Below are 21,344 nucleotides of genomic sequence, written 5' to 3'. Positions count from 1 at the left end.
TCAACATCATCCATCCATCCATCCATCTGTCCATTCACCCATCCCAAAGCATCACTGAGCACCTATGAAAAGGTGATACTTGAGTTGTTCAATAAATGTTTAGGAAGGGGTGGATATATGAAAGAGTTGGTAGAGATTTAGTTGGCCTGCTAACTTGTTAATCTAATTAAAAGCCCTTAAGATAAACACAAAATTTCAAAGTGAAAATTTAAATGGTCTAGGTGAAAAAAATTTGTTCTCATTTCATCCATAAACGTTCAAATACAGGTAATGGACCAAAACACCAATTTAAACGTTAATTGTAATTGCCTTAGATATTACTTAAAATGCGCTACTACTAACAACAGTAACACAAAGAGCTAAAGTTTATTGAGTGCTTATTCCCCTCTGGGCATCACGCTGAGCTATTTACCATACATTATCTCAATTAATTTTCGTATGACTTAATGAAGTAGGTGCTGTTTCAGAGAAGGAATCCTGAGCTACAGATGTGAAGTTATTTGCCCAGGGGTTATAAACTCTACTGCAGGTGCAAACTGGTGGACCTGGAATCTGAATCCAGCTCTGACTCTAGAACTTATCTTCATAGCAATATGATGCCTTTAACTCAACCTTAACAGCAGTGTGATTTTATAAAAGATACAACTAAATAGATAATAATGTTGGATTTCTTTCTCTCTTGAGAAAGACGGGGCCGTGTGGTAAGAAAACACTCAACTGGGTAACAGGAAAACCGTGTTCTCTGTCTCTGACAGAAGCTCTGCATCTTGGGTGAGTCTCTCTCTCTGGGTCTCAGTTTCCTGCTCTGAGTGGTGGAGCTGTAGCATGAGCTACTTAATGGACAGTTGGGGTAGAAACACTATGAGCTTCACTCAGATTTTTCTAGAAGTCTAGAGTAGGGAGGTTTGACCATTCTCAGGAAGAGCAACATGTGTCAGGAAAAGCTGAAGAGTGAGTCTTTCAGAGTCTGTTTTGAGCCGAGACACAGCTAAACGAACCAGCTAAATGAACACGGCTGAGGCAGGTACCCTCCAGGTAGTGTGGCTGGAGCAGAGGAACCCTAAGAAGGGTACCTTTTCAGGCACACTATTCAGGGGGCTGGGCAGCTTTCTGATTTTAGTGCTGGCAGCCTCTTGCTGACCTTTCTTCCTGCTGGAAGCTGCCCCTCACCGGGGAGGCTCCTGCTGGTCTGTCCCCTTCTGCACTTTTGAACTTTTCACCCTGAAGCCCTGGCAGGGGCTGAGGAATATCTGATGCCTCTCCAGGGGAGAATTCCTGCAATGGAGAAAGAGGCACCTCCCCAAGCCACACACGGAGCTGCCCAGACTTTTCCACCTTAGGGACTCAGCTGGGAAATGGCCTTGGAGCTGCCAGGGAAGGCATTCCAAGGCCAGGGTTCACTTAAAGTCCCAAGGATGATGGATGGCTGTTCAATTCCACCCCCAGTGCTCAGGCAAGTGGAAGCCTGAAAATGGCAACCTGTCTCTGGGAACCCTAGTGAGCTTTGTATGACAGTGGACGAGACCCAGGTCAAGACTGACAGAACCAGGTACTTGCCATCTGGGATGCAGCCACCCCAGGATAAGGAGATTCTGAGGTGGATGCTCTGTCCATCCCCCCAGCAAGCTGATGGAATGTTGTGTGAGGGACGTGGTGAGAGGAGAACATTCCTGGCTCTGTAGACCTGGTTTCTCTGTTCCAGAGGTCAGGACCTGTCATTCTTTCAAATACCTGGGTCCAACCTCTTTCAGGCCTGAATAAACACAAGGGACCTGAGAGGAGCAGGTGAATTTGCTCAGCCTGTCTCCAAACCAAATGACCAAAAGCAACATACATATTTCCAGGGGAGCCCTCTCTGCTCGCCCAACCCACACATACAACATTCTCACAGCAGAGTGCTCAGTGAGCACATTAGCTGTCACCTAGTGGAAAGCTATGTGTTTGATTTATTTTTTCCTTCCAGGAACTACAGCTAACAGAATTATGAAAGCTCTTGGTCTTTTTAAAAAATTTATATATTCCATTAAACTCTAGTCTCTTGAGAGGTTCTCAGAAAGTTTCTGTGGCTAAATATGTTTGAGAAACTCTCAATGTTACATATAGTATAATGCAGTGTATGTTGAAGGCTCTAAAAAATCCTGCATTGAGACACCTGTTTAACCCAGCATTTTTTACACTTATCTGACTAGAGACCTTACCCAGTGTCCCACCCTCCCCACCTATGTGTGGCAGAGAACATGCTGACAGACACAAGTCTCCACACAAAGAACTCTGTACCAGGTAGGGCTGGGTGAATTCAGAGCAAGGTCATCTCTCCCTGGGATTACTGCAATTGTCTCTTCTGGCATGGATCCTATAATAACTAATCTCACCCCCTCCAGGTTTATTCCCCTTCCCCCAATCTATCCTCCCTATCTTTCTAAGCACAAATCTGTGCAGAACACTTAGTTTTTGAAAATCCATATGGGGCTCCCACCGCCCTTGGGATTATGTCCAAACTCCTTGGCTGGTATTCACTTTGGCCCCAACCTTAATGCCTGAACCCTGCCCATGTCTTCCCATACCCTAGACACATCTTGCTGTCTTTCAATTATTGTGGGTCCTTGAACAGCTCTGTGTTTTTGCTCAAGGGCCTAGCAGGCCCCCTCTCACCCAGGCCCACTAGTACTCAAACTGTAAGGCCCAGCTTAAATGTCACCTCTTCTGGGAAGGCTTTCTTGTCATGTTGCTTTCCCTATTCTCAGGGTAGTACTAATTCTCTTCCTCTCTGGACTTCCATGACACTCTGGGTAGATCTTTATCACAGCCTATGTACCACATTGCATCGCAACTATTCATTGACATTTCAGCTTCAATTACTAAAGAAATGTATCCAGCAGGGTATTCTCTTTGTGTCAGGAACCATCCTAGGTATGACATAAGAATTCAATTTAGCAAACATGTCTAAGTGCCCACGGTGAGCAAGGGACCACCGTACGTTACCAGATTATAGAGGCAAACACAAGGATCTCACAGTCTGATGGGGACGCAAAAAGATAAAGCAGCTGCAGCACACTGTGGCGAGGGTAATGGTAAAGGTACATGCTAGGTATGTGGGAGGCCTCCAAGGGAGCAGGCAGGTCTGCTGGAGGGAAAGGCAATGAGGGCTTCACAGGTGTGGCCCGAAGGAGGAGCAGAGGTTCACTGGCAGACTGCGGTGGGGCAGGGGAGGAAGAAAGGTGTCTCAGGCACATGCATGTGGAATGAGAGGAGGGGGCCTTCCAGGGGCTGCACGAAAATAAACAGAGCTGGAGCCTGGGTGGGGCTTGGGGAGGAAGGGAGGTAGTTGGGGGAGATAGCACAGCAGCTGCCATAGGAGCCACGTGACAGGCCGTGGTCAGGAGTGTCAGATGTCGCCAGGATGTCAAGTGAGAAGGGGATCTCGAAGTGTCTGTGGGAGCTGGCGTTTAGATGGTCATTCATGACCTTTTCCAGACTACCTGTACGAGAGTGGTGGAGGGGGATCAGACTGCAGAGGGCTGAAAGGTAAATGGGGAGGAAATGTCAGTGATTATGAATTTCAAGAAGGTTGGCTATGAAGTAGGGAAAGGATGACAGCCTTTGGGGGATGAGGGACTGAAGGATTCATTTTTTAAAAATGTTTATTTATTTGGGGTGGGGGGAGGTGTGAGAGAGAGAGAAAGGGAGAGCAGGGGAGAGGCAGAGACAGAGGGAGAGAGAATCCCAAGCAGGCTCTGTGCTGTCAGTACAGAGCTGGACATAGGGCTTGATCCCATAAACCACGAGATCATGACCTGAGCTGAAATTAAGAGTTGGATACTTACCAACTGAGCCACCCAGGTGCCCCAAGACGGATTCATTTTTGAGATGGGGCTGTCTCTATGAAGTAAAGGAGATAGCGTGGAGGAGAGGTGAGAGAGGAGTGATGGGGGAGGTCCCAGGGAAATGGGGGAGGTAGGAGCCAGAGTCCAGTTAGAGCCTGGAGAAGACATGGTCCCTCCCTCCAGGACCTCGCAGCCAGTGGAAGGGTGGACACAAAGCCCTCACACCACAGCCCCACCACAGATATGCCTGAGGGAATGACTCACTCTTCTGGGGCAGGAGTTGGGAAGGGATTCACAAGCATGATGGGGAAAGTATCCTGTAGGTGAGGCAACTGGAAACCATGGATTGGAGAAGGTGGGAATACTGAGCCTGGAAAAGAGAAAGCCAAGGGGAATGAGGCATAATGATTTTCTTCAAAGACTTGAAGGCCTGTTCTGTGGACAAGGAATAATATAGTAGACTTATTTTATGTGGCCTTGGAGGAAAAAGTAGAGCCAACAGGTGGAAGTCAGCAAGACACAAATTCCAGTGATATATAAGGTAGAGATTTCAAGTGCTGGGTCACTGGAAGGGATTCTGTAGTCACTGAAATGCCACTTGGCACGGAAGTTGTGGAAGGAACTCCAGCCAGGAGGTGCGGGCGGACCTCTAAGGTCCTTCCCTTCCTAGGTCTGGTACCGGGAGATTCCCCCCGGTGTGCTGGGCTCTGGCAGCCAGACTGGCGGGCTCCTATAGCTGGCATTCTGGCCTAATGGGGAAAATTCCCATCAAGTAACAAGACGGTCACAGGAAGCAGTGATTTTCTAAGCAAAAGTACCAGAATAATGTGGCAATTCCTCAGTCACTGCTCTGATGGCCACCCCTGGCCAGACAGAAAACACTTCAGGAACAATTTGGATTTCCTCCTCAATTTCCCAGTTTGTCTGAGTTCCTGGGCAAGCACATAAATGGCGCCAGAAATCCCAGTGTGGAAAGAGGATGGTGGCTGATCTGCTGACCTCTTGACCTCTTAAAGGTCAGAGGTCAGTACTGGATTTCTCTTCTAGGGCACAGCATCTCACTCCTTAACCTTCTGCTCAGAAAGCCTGTGCACTTTTCCCAGCAACCAAATTGCTGGCCGGCTCAGGGGTGTCAGCATTTCCACCAGCTCTGGTCTGCCCACAGGCTGTACATTTTAGTTGTCCTAAAGCTGCTGATGTTCCATGAAGCTTCTCTGATTAGTGTGGCTCATTCCGATCTCTCTCTGCAGGTGTACTACTCCATTACCTGTACCAGTCTGCCCTGCAGTCACAGCTCCAACCTTCTAAGAGTCTCAACTGCCTCTCATAGACCTGGCTAAATTCTACCCTAATTATGACAGTTAGTTGGGGGTGGAAGACAATAAGACTGGAAATCCCAGTCTGTGTTTGTGGGCTTTCTGGATGGAAGTGAGGCACAGCTGGGGAGGTTCCCCCTCCAGGAAAGACTAAGCTAGGTTAGGGGACAGACGAGATCAAAGCAGCATGAAGCAGTGTCCTTGAGGACAGGGGAAAAGTCTTATTTGCCATTGTTTGACACAAAAGCTGAAGAAGGAGCGCTGACCCCCTTTGCTGCTTCCAGCTCTGGACAAGTCAGCTTCAGATACCCGTGTTAGAAGACCCAACAAACATGCTGCTGTGTGCCCAGTGCCCTGTGCTTGCCTGGCTCAGTAAGTGTCATGAACACATGGAAGCAGGAATGACTGAATGCCAGAGAACAGTCCCTCCACACGAGTGCCCCACTGTACACATCGGTATGACATCAGCTCCCCTTGGAGCCACGCGCTCCTCTGAGACCACAGCAAGGTATCTCTGTGTCACCTTAGTTCAGGCCATTCCCTTGAACTCGAGGGTCGAGTTAACACAAATAAGGCCACTAGTGGAGGACATTCCCAGCCAGGCGGGGAGAGCAGGCAGCAGAGGGTCAGTAGTAAATGACCTCAGGTTTTGGAGTCATATAGGTTTGAGGTGAGCCCAAACTCTTGTTAATTTCTAGCCGGGTGATTTTGGACAAGTTACTTGACCTCTCTGAGCCTCAGTTTCTCTATCCCTACAGGTTGCTGTGATAATTAAATGTAAAGCACCCCAGCACGGAGTAGGTTCTCTGTAAAAGTGAGTTGCTAGCTCTTTTGTGGGAAGAAGGCCATAACTTTTAAATCCAACCAAACGTCCCAAGTGCTCTGATCACTGTATTCCCCCTACCAGCCTTGAAGGACACTGCAGGCAGGGCCATTAAATAGGCACACATTAAATCTATACAACTCAATAGTAATTATTTGAGCATCTTTCTTTTTTTCCCTAGTTGATTATAAACTCTTTCAGAGCAAAGGATATTTCTGACTTACCACTATGTTCAATAAATGTTTCCTCTGAATGAATATACAGATAAATACATGAATAAATAGGTGCTGCCTTGGGCTATTTTTCTGATGATTTTATGTGTCCATGTTACAATCTTAGGAAGAACTGACTTCTTTGGGATGGGTGTGCACTTTGTACTGGCCACACTCTGGGGCACAGAGAAGGAAATGATAAAGGCTGAAGAAAGGAAATGTGGAAGAAATTTCATGAATTAAGTGAAGGAGAGGAAACAACTAGAGAGGTTCCCCTTAATTTCTCACTGCTTTTATCATTATATGACCATAGGGAAATAATTTTCTTCGTGGGTCTCAGTTTCCCCACTTATGAAGTGCCAGACTTGGATCAAGTGAACAGGTTGTTTCTTGTTCTGGGGTTCTAAGACTGTGGGATTACAGTCCTAGGGAGGGAAATGGGAAAATGAGGGAAGACATAGATTGAACCGCAGAAGGCATCCTAAAATTCAGTATATGTGAAAATACTGAGTACTGACTGTCTCTGCTGAGAACGACTCAGAAAGGGAACACTCCCTTGAAACATTATTATCAGGGCTGGGAGCGAACGATTATGCTTTTTACAATCTCTTAAAATTAAGATGAAATCTTGAAACTTTCTTTGTAGTCCAGATGTCACATGCTTTTCCTTTGTTTGTATCATTTTAAAACCACCGGGAGAAGCTTAGAGCCAAAGAGCCTCAGCTTTTCCCTTGGGGGCTGAGTGCATGAGGTAGACTTGTACGAAAAACCCTGGAGGGGGCGCCCAGCTCTGGTGAGTGATGGGGCAATAGGACCACCATTAAAGAAGGAAGAATCAAGAAGTGCCAGATAACTGACCCAGATGCTGGAGAATTTTCCCATCACAAAAAAGAAATGATAATTAAGTGATGTGATAGCTAACCCTATGGTGCATACTGCAATACACACACGCACACACACACACACATACACACACATACAATCAACAGGTTGTTTACCCTAAATGGACACTATAGGTCAATTATATCTCAATAAAAAATAAAAAACAAAGAAGGTGCTTCCCTCACTGCTGGTAGCTATGGAGTTTTGAAAATGAGAGTTGATGGCTGGTTCCTCCAGAGCCCCCCTTCTGGTGAGGATGGGTGGGTCACTAACCATGCCCTAGAACAAGCCGGAGAGAAAAGACATGAGTATGCTAAGTAGGATAGTTTCCAAAAGACCTTCCTCCCATTTATCTTCCCTGACGACCATATCAAGAAGGTGTCTGGATGATGTTGAACGGTCTTTCATGTAAAATAACAGAAATAGAAAGTATCCAAGTTAGAGGGTGGGTTCTGGAGTTAGACCACTTCAGTTCACAGCTTGGCTCCACCATTTACCGGATGTGTGATCTTGGACAAGCTCCCTAACCTTTCTGTGCCTCCGTTTCCTCATATGTAAACTGTGCATTCAGCACATGTTTATTGAAAATCCACAGCATAGTCAGCATTGTTCTGGGTGCTTGAGAGGTAGCAGTGAACAGAAGAGTCAAAGATCCCTCCCTTGGAACTTCTATTTTAGTGGGACAGGACAATAATTGTTATCTACTTAATAGGACTATTGTAGTAAATGACTTAATGTAAGTGAGTTGCTTTGTTGTCTAGAAGAGCCTAGGTTAGCCTAGCATTGAATTCACCAAAGGGAGAAGAGTGAGATTGTTGCTTGCTTCTTTCTTTCTTTAGTGGACAGTTTTTTTTTTTTTTTAACATAAGGAACTATTTCTGGGCAACAATCAGCTGCTTAACTCATTATAAAACAATTCATTATTTTTTCTAATCACAAAACAGATGCCTGTCCACAATCAAATGTTACAGAAATGGATGCCTTGGAAAGAAAACACCCCTGGCAACTGCATCCCTTAACTGTAGTCACTGTTCACAGCTTGCTGTAGAAGCATCCAGATAGTTTTTTCTTTTTAGAAAAAACTTGATGAAATCATTTGTTTTTCAGAATTTTTACCAGTTATCTAACTTATGAAAAAGCAATCTGGTTAAGCCTAATAAAATAAATCTGATAGAATAAGAAAAAACTGTGTGTGAATAAACACAATACAGAGAAAGAGAAAATGAGAATTAGTAATGTACTGTGCTATGGATTGTTTGGAATTGCTATATCCCCTCTGGCATGGAGAGATGAGGCTTGGACTTGGGGGCTCTGGGCTTATCCATCCTTTCTTTTCTTTGCGAAATGCTCGTTTCATGAGTAGTGGCTCAGAAAAAATCTTTCCTGATAAAACACATTGGTGTCCCATTTCCTTTCTGGATAATCAGGTATAGGAATGGAGAGTGCCTGAAATACTCCCAGGTAGTACTTTTTTTTTTAATGTTTATTATTTTTCAGAGTGAGAGAGCATGAGCAAGGGGGCAAGCAGAGAGAGAGAGAGAGAGCACGCTACAGTCTGAAGCAAGCTCCAACCTCTGTGCTATCAGCACAGAAGCCGATGTGGGGCTCGAAGTCACAAACCACGAGATCATGACCTGAAGTTGGACGCTTAACTGACTGAGTCACCCATTCACCCCCCACAGGTAGTACTTTTTGAGGGCTTGGGATTTCTGAAGGTGTCCTGCCCTAATACTAGCATACTCTGCTGGATTTCCAGGACTCTGTTTTTCATTTGCAGGAGGCTTTTGTTTTGTTTTGTTTTGGTTCCTTTTCAAATTTGCTTGCGTTTTTTCTTTTTTTTCCCCAAGTGTTGGGTACTTTCCTCATTACGTCATTCTTGTGAAAATTATCTCCTTAATACATTTAAGTAAAGCTGCTTTATAATCTTTCTGAGGATAATTCATTTTTCTGGGGTTCTAAGTCTTCTATTAGCTGTATATATGATTTTCCCACAGTGTGGACTGTTTCCATGTGGATTATTGTGAAGCATGAATTTATTTTCATTGGGGAGCTGTTTTCCCCTCAAGGAATTCCACACAGCATGGCTCGTGGGAGTGTCCCTATAGAGAAGTTTTACTTTTCCTTCTTTTAACTAAAAAAAATTTTTTTGGGGGGTGCCTGGGTGGCTTGGTCGGTTAAGCGTCCGACTTCGGCTCAGGTCATGATCTCGTGGTCCATGAGTTCGAGCCCTGCATCGGGCTCTGTGCTGACAGCTCAGAGCCTGGAGCCTGTTTCAGATTCTGTGTCTCCCTCTCTCTCTGCCCCTCCCCTGTTCATGCTCAGTCTCTGTCTCAAAAATAAATAAACGTTAAAAAAAATTTTTTTTAATTTATTTATTTTTGAGAGAGAAAAAGAGGGGCAGAGAATGGGAGACAGAAAGACTCCCAGACTCTGTGCCCTCAGTGCTGACCCTGACATGGGGCTCAACCCCACAAACCATGAGATCATGACCTGAGCAGAAACCAAGAGTTGGATGCTCAAACGACTGAGCCACCCAGGCACCTCTACTTTGTCCTTCTGCCAGGTTCCCCAGCTGTATCACTGGCAGGTGAAAATATTTTGTACTCATCTCTTAACCTTGCATATGTTATAAATGTGGACTCCAAATCACATGTGGTGGAGGCTTAAGGTTTGGTTTCTTCCAATCATTCTTCCCCCTCACAAGCACCTTGTCGTTTGTCAGGCTTGCTGAGCACAGCCTGTTTCTTCTTCACTGAGAGCGTCAGCCACTGAAGGTTCCCAGTCTTCTGCAGGACTGTCGGTGCCAACATACTGCCTGGTACGGGTCTCAGCACTTGACCCTGCTGTGTGGGTGTGGGGATCCATCTCCGAGCCTGAATGATGAGAGGGAAAGAGCCATGCAAATGGAAGTGCATTTATGACTGGGGAAGGAAGCATGAAGGCTCTGCATGCAGCTCTAACAAAATGACACGTGGAAGGAAGAGCAAGGCAAGTGTGAGTGGAGCTGAGATGGTGGCAGGTGAGGCAATCAAAGGCTTCTTTCCAGATCCAAGAGCACAGTACAGGGGGGCTAGATGTCAGAACTGGTGGGGTAATCTCAAGGCAGTTTAGTGATTTTTTTCTTCTTGGGCAAGTTTCTGTTTCTCATTTTTGTATTAAGAAATGCCACACACAGAGATGTTCAGTTATGCAAGGGGATGATGCTCCCCAATGAACCATGACTCCTGGTATTTTTGTCCTGTGTTATCTCCTCCCTTAGCATCTGGTATGGATCTATAATTTGCTTTAAGTAGTGGAATGTGGTAGAAATTTTATTGTGCCAGTCCCGCTATGGTGTGGCCTCAGGTATCAAGTATAGGATCGTGTGTGAGAGAGAGAGGGACTGAGAGAGAGAAGACAAAGACAGAAAGAGAGACTGAAAGAGAGAACCAGAGACAGAAAGCTGAAGAGACTCAAAAAGAAAATTTTCTTGAACTAAAAAGCACAAATTTTTTTTAAGTCAAGGGGCATCTGGGTGGCTCAGTCGGTTAAGCGTCCGACTTCGGCTCAGGTCATGATCTCACAGTCCATGAGTTCAAGCCCCATGTTGGGCTCTGTGCTGATAGCTCAGAGCCTGGAGCCTGCTTCAGATTCTGTCTCCCTCTCTGCCCCTCTCCTGCTTGCATTCTGTTTCTCTCTTTCTCAAAAATCAATAAACATAAAAAAAAGGTTTGTTGTTGTTACTGTTTTTTTTAAACTCTCATTTGTCTTCTTCTTTATCACTCCTCTCAACAGCTTAGAAACTTCTAGTTTAGAGTTGGGAGCTACAGAGAAAGGGGGTGGTTTCCCTCCCAAGCCCGTCAAAAGGCTGACACAGCTGCTGACCACAAACTCTGTCCAAGCATCAGATGGGGCCAGGGCTACAGGTGCAAACTTAAAACAGACCATTCTCATCCATTCTACTGTAAGTAACCAAACATGTAAGTGGAAACCACAGGGGCAAATGCATCACTCAGGTGCAGTGTTCTGGGTCCCACCGTGTTGCAGAGAGAGCAGGGAGGATGGAATGACTAGTGTTCCCTACTGGAGTGGCAGGCTATGTCTCAGCTTTGAGCAGCCCACTGATAGATATTTACTGCTGAGATTCCTTCTACCCTGGAGGGTCGTCCTCCCCAGTGGCCAAACCCCAGGATAGTAACTGAGCTACAGCGACTCTTTAAGGCCAAAAAAACCTTAAGATACACCCCCATCAGGGGATAGGGGGTTTTCATTAGCAGGATGTTTGGAAAAAGACAAGGAAGTAGAAGGCAGGAGTCAACATTTCCCAAAGTTCTTTCTTAAAATACACTGTGTTTGGTTTCAGGGCTGCTGACTCACCCCCCATCCGGGCATCCGATCTCGGGGCTACTATATTCCCCAGAGTGCCTGGGGAGACCAGCTCATTTCCCACCTACAGTATCCACAGAAACATCTGCTTTAGCTTATTAGAGAGTCAAAACAAGCAACTGTCAACTCATCACCATCTCCACTTGAGGACACATTCCTCTTGGCTGACGCACCCCCCCTCCCCAGCCCCCCACCCAGACTGCCTGCATGTCTGAGACTGTGAGCTGATTCTGATGATAAATGGAAGAGCCTCTTATATCCTCGTTTATCTAACCTTCTCACACGCATAGCAAGACTTCTCTCTGGGGAATCGAGGAACGACTTCTGACTCATCAGATAAGCAGTAGGCCCTGGAAACAGGAAGCAGAAACCGGGTTCTCCAAGCCCCTTCCATTCCCTTCTCTTCCTCTGCAGGTAACTGCACTGTGGAAAGCAGTCTGGTTTTGGAGCCAGCAGACCCAGGTTCAGCCTGCAGTCCTGCCTGACACTGTGGGACCTAAGACAGGTTCCTTAGCCTCTTGGGGCCTCAGTGTCCTCTTCCATAAAATGGGAACAGTATTACCTATCCTGCCAGCCATGCAGGGATCTTATGTAGTCCAAAAGTAATACGGGGTAGGAAACATCCTAAAAAAGAGTCTCTGATGCTTAAATTTCCTCCTATAATCACATCACCCATAATCTACTCTTGAACCTGTTCTGTGACGAGGAACTCATTCCCACAGACAGTCTAGTGCACCATGGGATAGTTCTAATTTCTTTTGAGCTGAAAACTGCCTCTTTTGGCATTCTACCAATTGGTTCCTCTCTAGGTGGGTATACAGAAACAAGTTGAGCCCTCTTCTGGAACAATTGCTTTCAGCTATCTGGAGGTGTACCTCACCCTGATACTGACAAAGCAGCCCCTAAGCCTCCTCCCCACCAGGCTAAGCCTTTGAAACCCTCCCTCACTGTCATGGTTACTGTTCTCCAAAGGCACTTCAGGTAAGTTATGACCCTTAAGTGTCTTGTCCAGAACCGAATCTGGTGTTCAGGATGGCCTGAAAGGGGGAGAATGAGCTGGGACATTCACCTCTCTTGTTCTAGACACTATGCCTCTATTAATGCACTAGACCCCCAGGTGCTCTGGTGGTTATATCTCAATAGAAGCACTTCCTCTATAATCTCAGTTGTGAGCACCTAGCTTTCTGATTACCACCTCCTTTGTTGCCAGCTCATTTGATCTTTTACCTACCTCAATAATTCTTAAGCCCCATTAGGACTTACTATCCCTTGATCATGTCACTGTCTCCTATTCTCCTCTGCCCCTGCCATGTCCTCATGTCCCTTCTTAGCATAGACCTCAGGACACATCATTATAATCACCCCCTTGAATACACTCACAGTTCTCTTTTTCTCTCTTGCCTATCAAAATCCAACCTTGACTAAATCCTACTTTCTGCCTCTTCCTGTCCTGCATCCAGATAGCTGAAACTAGCCAGAGGGAAAAAAAACACAGAAATAGGTTAAATTCATGACTAGTGATTTGTGGGGGGCCATGGGGCTGTCCAGCAAGCATCCTCACGTACCCTAGTTTGGACATTTCAGGTCATACCTTCTCTAGCCTTAAACCTCCACCACCTCTGCCCCATCCTTACTCTCTGTGGATGACCTTGTCCTCGGTTAGTGGACCTTCCATCCCCAGGCCCCACCACATCTACCCACATACCCATGCCTGTGCCTCTCTGTCCCTGTGGATGGGCATCTGTGCGCTCATCTAAAGGTAAGCTCTTCAGTTGTGCACCAGACTCTCACCCTCTTGCTTACTTGGGAACTTTGGACCCCACCCCCCTGACCCCACACTCCATTACTAATTTCTGCTTTTCTACAGGATCATTCACATTCCATATAATTACAGTATTATTTTCTTTCATCTTAAAAAACAAAAAACACAACAATAAAATGCTTGCATCTTATCCCCTGATAGGTACCAGATGAGGAAAGTTAAAAGCTCAGGAACCTACTCAATGACATCATAGACCTAGAGGAGATGGGGTCAAGAGTCAGATCTAGTTTTCCTGCCCCCAAAGCTGCAGAGGCCAGAGCAGCTCTCTTCCCAGCCCACTTCTTTGCTCTGAGCAGCTGAGTGCAGGCAAGGGAGTACTTTGCCCCAGATGCCCAGTCCAGCTCTGTCATGACCTGGGCACTCTTGGGACAGCAACAAAGGCTGGAGGTTCTCAAGTGACTAGGGGACCTGCGGGGTCTGCAGGGGTCTGCCCAGCTGCTGAAAGTCTGTCTTGACTGACTTGCCTGTCAGACTATACATGGGTGGGTGGAGAGGCTATTTCCAGAACTCCATCCCAGGACCATGCCAGCCACAGCAGGGCGTGTGGGTGGCTGTGATGGCACACAGATGGGGCAGGTGAGGGGGCCTGAAGCCACCGATATCACATACCCCAGAGCACAGATGACACCTCATAAATCCTGCAGGCCCATAGCCATGTGACCTGCTATGGTGGTTCATTAATGCTGCCTGGTCCTCACGTACAGGTGGAAATGACGGCTGGTGTGGCAAGCTGCCTTCCCAAGCCAGTCTGTCAGAAGGGCACACTTCTTTTCTCCACTGCTCACTACATCCCTGTTCATGCCAAGAGCCCAAAACAGCTCAGCAAAGGGGTTTTCTTTCTGGGACATCGGGCACTTAGGCTTTCAGTCATCAACCCTCTTCCCTCTCCCCTCTGTTCTCAAAGAGTCTCCCACGGAACAAACCCAATGGCTTTGAGTCTTCCAGATACACGGGGTCAAGTTGCAACTTTCAGAACACTCAGAAAAGCATGCATCTCCTGCCTCTTGTTTGTGCATCTGCTGAACAGTCAGATACGGTGTTGGCCTGATCCAGACCATCTCCCAAGAGTCCTTTTTCAAAAGGAATAGGCTGACCCACTTACTTGTCTGTCACAGCCTGCATGAACTCGTCCAGCAGGTCATCGTACTCCTTCCCACGCACACGCTGGTGTTTCAACCCAATGTACAGGGGGTCTCTGAGCAGCTCCTGGAGAAGACAGCATCCGTTTGTTCAACTGTCCTGGTTTAGTGGGAAGGACCAGGGAGAGGGGGCGGAGGGAGCTGGACGCTGGCTGCCCGACCTGCCTCGCCAGGTGTCATCCCTAGAAGGGTCTGGAGGCTAGGCCACTGACTGAGGTGGGATTCCTAGATGGTTCCAATGTTAGGAAACAAGGATGCTTTGACACAGAAAATCCTCTCTCAGACGTGGTCTTCCAACCCCTGGCTGCAGGTGCTCTGGTTTTTTTTAATTAAAAAAAAAATGTTTATTTATTTTGAGAGAGGGAGAGGGAGAGAATGAGCCAGGGAGGGACAGAGCCCAAACAGGTTCTGTGCTGTAAGTGCAGAGCCAGACGTGGGGCTCAAACTCATGAACCATTAGATCTGACCTGAGCTGAAATCAAGAGTCGGACACTTAACCGACTGAGCCACCCAGGTGCCCCTGCTCTGGGTTTATTTCAAGGTTTCCCAATACTGGCACTATTGACATTTTGGCTTGGAATTCTTTGATGAGAGGGCTGATCTGCACATTGTAGAATATTTAGCAGCATCTCTGGCCTCTATCCATTAGAAGTCAGTAGCACCCCCAGTTATGACAAGAAGAAATGTCTCTAAACACTGCCAAACATCTATTTGGGGCTCTAGACAGCATCTGGATTGAGGTATTGGGTCTCGTCCAAAGTCACAGATCTGAATTCAAATTAGAAAACACTTTATTCATTCAAAAGAAATCTCACTGAATACCTACCACGTGCCTGGCACTGTGCTAGTCCCTGAGGGTACAAGGATACAATGATACAACCAGACATTTCCGCTCAAGAAAGATGTCCCCCTGTGGAATACCTCCTGTGTTAGGGGTCCCCCCATTCCACCTCTTGCAGCTCTTTCTGTCACAGCCCTCACACACTCTGGTTATCTTCTGTGTCTGCCACTGGCCAACTTCCCACCTCTTCTCTAACCCCTCACACACACACCCTACACAATCAGTGGACCCGATCATGGACATTTACTGCCGGTCTGTTACTGCTGACACTGGGCCCTCCTGGGGTCTGTAAATGAGTAAGGAGTGGTTGTTGCCTTCAAGGTGCTCACCGTCTACTGCAGGGGGCTCATGAGTAAACAAACTCTACTACAGTGAAGAGTGACACTGTTTTGGCACTAAGTCTGGCACATGGAAGCACAGGGAAGGAGTAAAGTAATTCCCACTGGGGGATAGGCGGTGACTGTCATGGGGGAAATAGTCGAGCATTAAAAGACACAGTGGGGCACCTGGGTGGCTCAGTGGGTTCAGCATCTGGCTTCTGCTCAGGTCACGATCTCACGGTTTGTGGGTTCAAGCCCCACATCAGGCTCACTGCTGTCAGTGCAGAGCCTGCTTCACATCCTCCGTCCCCCCCGCCCTCTGCCCCTTTACCACTCACGTGCTTGCACGCTCTCTCAAAAAACAAAACAAAGATGGGCAGATTTTGACAGGTAGGCTGGGCTCTCCAGGTGGAGTCAGCATAGGGAAGGGCTGGGGGCTGGAGGCAGAAGGAGGGAAAAGTGCCTGGTATATTCAGGAAACAGTAAGTGATTCTGTGTGTGAGCGTCTCCAGAAGTTTTGTGTCTGCAGCACCAAAACTATGAGCTCCTTGAGGATAAACATCATGTTACGCTCATCTCTGCATTGTAGGATGCAGAGATAAGGACCCCACAGTCCTGCCCTCAAATGGAAGCTCCCCCCCACCCCGCCCCAAATCTGACCCCCATCACAGACTAGCCGTGACCTTGGGCAAATCACAGGACCCCTTGGACCTGTCTTCTCATTTGTCAAAAGGGAATGAGACGCCAGCTGGAAAGTGTGCTTATGATGATTAAAAGAAATAATGTCTGTGAGAGAGCTTTGTGAGTTTTAACATACGCCATAAAGTGATGACAGCAGCTTTAACTTTCACAGCGCTTCGTATGTGCCACATGCTAAGGAACATTCTAAGTATGCAATTCTCCCCTAAGAGGTGGGACATCCACAGAGGTGTGTGGCTCAGAACTCCCTTAGGAGAACCTGCTGAGGAAGAGGAGTTGAGTGGACAGCGTTCAGCTGCCATGCTGTCTCTGGGCTGCTCCCAGCCATGGCTACGCACAGCAGATGCCTGGCCAATGCTGGGCCAACCCTCTGTGCAGGCAACCCGGGCTTGGGTTTTCCAGCAACCTTCCTGAGGCTTTCCCAGGACCACACTGCAGACTGGGATCTTCTTAATTAATTCATAGAGACAGAGTGCAAGTGAGGGAGGGGCAGAGAGAGAGGGAGACACAGAATCCGAAGCAGGCTCCAGGCTCTGAGCTGTCAGCACAGAGCCTGATGTGGGGCTCAAACTCACAAACCATGAGATCATGACCTGAGCCAAAGTCAGACACACACCCAGGCTGGGGTCTTCTGACTGAGGTCTCCTTCCTTCCTTCTCTCCTTTCAAGGAGGTGAGATCTACACTGTAGCCTGAAGGCCCCACCCACTCGCCAGCTGCTCCTGCTTCCCCCTTTATTCTTCCTGGGTGTTCCCCAACAAACCTTTCACACCTGTTTCTCAGAGGATCGGGTGCACAGACCTCAGGCTGGTAAGTGGAAGAGTCAGGACTCAAACTCAGGCTGCCTGGCTCCAGAGCCCACGGTCCTCCCCACAGAGCCACAAAGCTCGGGCAGCTCTTTTGCACATCCACCAGAATGGAGTTATTTTTGTTAAAGACACTGCTCTAGACCCATACTGTCTTGATAGTGCTACAGACGTGGTTATGCAAAAGTGTAGGGGACAGACAAGACTAGGCAGGAAGTATCTGCCTTCCTAAACCCTCAACCCCAATCCCAAGTGCACACAACCCAAGGTAGGTGTAGAGCTTTCTGCAAAGCACCACAGTCTACATTTAGCAAGAGGGTCAGCCCTATCCTTCGACTCCCACTCTCTTCACCTCCAGATTATACCTCCCTGAGACAGTTTAGGATTCTGCCCTGGCAGGCATGTGTGTTTATTAGACTAAAGGATGACGGTGGGCATTCAGGTGCCCACCCTTCACGTGCCACCTTCAAGGTGACCCTGAAAAAGCCACTTAGGGGCAGGAAACATCCAGCCAAGGGCACACCATAAAGTAAATGTTGTGAGGACTTGATGGAAAGCTAGACAGTCATTAAAGTTAGTGGTTTTTAAAACTGTGCAGCCACCTGGACAAATGTGGTTATTTAATGAGGTTATTTAAACCTTTTTTTTAATGTTTATTTTTGAAGGAGAGAGATAGAGCATGAGCGGGGAAGGGGCAGAGAGAAGGGGAGACACAGAATTTGAAGCAGACTCCAGGCTCTGAGCTGTTAGCACAGAACCCAACACGGGGCTGGAACCTTCGAATCGTGAGATCATGACCTGAGCCAAAATCAAACGCTCAACCGACTAAGCCACCCGGGCGCCCTGTGTATGAGATTATTTTAAGTGAAAAGAGCAGGATATAAAAGGGCACAGATGTAATTTCAGCTATCCGAAACACATACACACACACACACACACACACACACACACACACACACATGCACACACACAGCCCTGAAGGGCATACACATATAGAAACAGTATAATTCTCAGCATCTGCAGAAAAGACTCACAGTTTTAGTTCTTATACAGACTTAAAGGGTCCAGCAGTGAGTTACAATCTGTAACGTTGCCAAAGTGAAGATTTGAATCACTGGTACTATCAGGCAGCGAAAAGTGAGTTTCTCAGTGCTGCGCGTGTGGTTTGTGGGGCAAGGCAAATTCTCCAGAGGTACTGAAGAATTTTAGGATTTTCCAAAACTTTCTCAGTATATCTATGTTTAGAATCAAAGGTCAACCATAACGAGGTACTACTGACATAAGAGTGACTACGAAAGCTTTAGAAGAGTCTTTATATTTTGCTTTTATATTAAAATGTTTTATGCCTGAAATACTTCCTAACTAAGCACACACAAAAAATTGGAAATAAAGTTTCTATATGGAGATAATACTGAAATATAAATACTGAAAATATTTGTATAGAACTTTCAAGTAATTTACTACTGAATCAAAAGTAATTCGATCCTTCTGTCTTACCTATTCTCATCCCCATTTCACAGATGAGGAAGGTGGACAGTTTACGGAAATTGCCCAAACGCACACAGCCAGAAAGCAGCTAAGCCTTGCTTTGACTGGACCTCATGACAGTGTCCCTTCTCCCCAACATTCCATGGAGGAGGGGAACAGCTGACCTGGGGGTGGCTTGTCCTCTGCCTGGTCCTCTGGAGGAACTCAGCAGTGGCTGGGAAGGTCAGGCTATCATCCTGCAGGTGAGGCAGGGGAGCAGTGATGGAGTCCCCATCACTAGCCAGCTGGATCTCCTTTGGCAGGAGGGGGAATGGCTTTTCCAAAACAGCACAGGGTGGAGCACTCACTCTGTCCTGGCACACCATGAAACAAGAAGTCCATATTCTGCCCTCTGTCCCACTGAGTGACTTACCTGTAACAGTGGCTGCCAGCAAGGCGTGGGGCTGTAACTGACCTGGACTCTCTCCTTGCACCCCTCCTCTATCCTTCACTTCCTTACGTATGTGTTTAGAAGTTTTCAGTAGGTAGTATTGCCAGAAAAAATACAGAACGCCTACTTCAACTTGAATTTCAGCTAGGCAATAATTTTTTCTTTTAGCCTAAATATATCCCAAGTGTTGCAAGGAACATACATGGAACACAGGCCAAAATATGATTAGCTATTTACCTGAAATTTAAATTGAATTGGCATCGTATATTTTTCTTTGCTAAATCTGGTAACCCCAACAAGAAAGGCAGAAGGGATCTTGAAGCTGGGAGGCAGTGTGCTGCATGCAGAGCAAAGGGCACTGCAGGGCTGGGTGGTACTGGTCAGGGTGCTCCCTCTGAGCACCCTCAGTCTGGTCTGGCTTTGGCATTAGACAGACCAGGGTTCGAATTTAGGCTCTGTCACTTAGGTCTGTGACTTTGGATGTTTCTTGGAGACAAAATGTCATTGAAAACAAAATGGGTTTCCTCCTCTTCACTTGCCATATCTCTGAGTACTGGATTAAAGCTGGAAGAGGGATGAACTTCCTGGCCTGGAAAAATATGTATCTTAAGTAGCAACAGGCACGCTAAGAGGTTACCCAGAGAACATCTGGGGGTCTGGGGAGGTCATGGGATTGGGTTCATGCGTGGACACAGCACACCCCCCCTCTCAGGATGGCAGTTATGCCTACCACATGTGTCCCTGGTTGCTCAAACCCATGGGTAAGCTACAAAGATCCCAGGAGGGGCACCCTCAGTGGTCACATGCATACAGGGAGTGAGTGCCTCTGATGGCACCACATGGTGAACGCTGGCTGTTCATCAGCCTCAGCAACGATGCTCTCGAGAGGCAGAAGCAGGCCTTCAACACCCAGCTCTGTTGGCAAACCCATGCTTCCTCAGCAGTCCAGTAACACACCCAAGGCTGTTTGCCCAGCTCTGTTGACAGTCTGTTCCCATGTGTCCCCAAGGAGCTCTCCACCCATTAGAATCCATCGAGGCTCAAGACTCCTAAGGCTCAGAGGCCATTTTAGAGCCAAGCCCCCCCCCACCCCCTCCGCCCCCGGGTTGCCCTGCAGGACCTACTGTGTAGAGTGACAAGAGCACTAGGCTCAGAATCAAACCCGGGGAAAGCCACTTCTGCTCGGAGCCCCCTCTTCCTGAGTGGAACAAGGGGTTTGAAGGACAAGTACATTTGGCCCTTGAACAACACAGATTTGGACTGTGCAGGCCCACTTACATAGGGATTTTTTTTCGATACAGCACAGTGCCATACATGTATTTTCTCTTGTGATTTTTAAAAATTTTTTAAATGCTTATTCATTTTTTGAGAGCGCATGCATGCTCAAGAGTGGGGCAGGGGCAGAGAGAGAGGGAGACACAGAATCTGAAGTAGGTTCCAGGCTCCGAGCTGTCAGCACAAAGCTCGACGCGGGGCTCAAACCCATGAACCACGAGATGATGACCTGCGCTGAAGTCGGACGCTTAACGGACTGAGCCACACAAGGAGCCCCTCTCTTGTGATTTTCTTAATATTCTTTTCTTTTCTCTAGCTTACTTCATTGTAAGGATACAGTATCTAACACATACAACATACGAAGTATGTATTAATCGACTATGTTATTGGTAAGGCTTCCTGTGGATAGTAGGCTAGTAAGTTTTGGGGGACTCAAAAGTTATATATGGATTTTCAACTGCATGGGGGTTAGCACCCCTCACTCCTGGGTTATTTAAGGGGCAATTATCGTTCCAGTCCCTTCTAATGTGGACAGTGCATGATGCCGTCTCGCCTTGCATGTGTAGGAAATAAAACGTACAAACCGATCCACACACAGCCTTGACAGAGGCCCAGAGCAGGTGGGCCTATCTGGGAGGGGCTCCCTGGCTTTGTCCCTTTAGAAGTTAAGCATGGGATGTCCCCTTTCCATGGGATCACTGCCCACCATATTTATCTTTCCAAACCTCCTTGGGGGCGGCAGGTAAAAGTGACTCAGTTTCAGGGCTGCAGGCAGCAGATGTTTTCCTTCAACAGGAAACATGGAGGGGTGTTTTCCTTGACTCTGATTAAAGCTCCTGTTGCCTCAGGGGTTTTCACAGAGCTGCACACACAGATGGTGTCATCATCCTGACCCTACAGCCCCCCACAACAGCACCCTCCCTGCACTGACATGTGAGATGAAAGGTGCAAGATTAAGCCTCTCTCCCGTTGCTCTGGCTTGCTGTGTGTGTGTGTGTGTGTGTGTGTGTGTGTGTGTGTGTGTGTGGTGGGGGGCGGGGGTCTCCTGTTGCTCTGGCTTGCTCTGGGGGTGGGTTCGGGGAGATATGCCCCAAGACTTCTGG

The 21,344-nt window shown here is 47.3% G+C and overlaps 1 protein-coding gene across 4 annotated transcripts in view; it reads right to left on the bottom strand.

Moving 5' to 3' along the window:
- ME3 (malic enzyme 3) overlaps positions 1-21,344 on the bottom strand; it is a 184,715-nt gene that overhangs the window by 30,267 nt on the left and 133,104 nt on the right. For all 4 annotated transcript variants that reach the window (XM_047879261.1, XM_047879260.1, XM_047879262.1 and 1 more), the window contains one exon: positions 14,347-14,450. In XM_047879261.1, coding sequence (XP_047735217.1) covers positions 14,347-14,450 — 104 coding nt within the window. The remainder of the gene's footprint in view (positions 1-14,346; positions 14,451-21,344) is intronic.

The sequence above is a fragment of the Prionailurus viverrinus genome, chromosome D1 (assembly GCF_022837055.1).
Source record: "Prionailurus viverrinus isolate Anna chromosome D1, UM_Priviv_1.0, whole genome shotgun sequence".
NCBI classification, from domain to species: Eukaryota; Metazoa; Chordata; class Mammalia; order Carnivora; family Felidae; genus Prionailurus; species Prionailurus viverrinus.
This window is presented reverse-complemented; position numbering and strand designations above follow the sequence as displayed.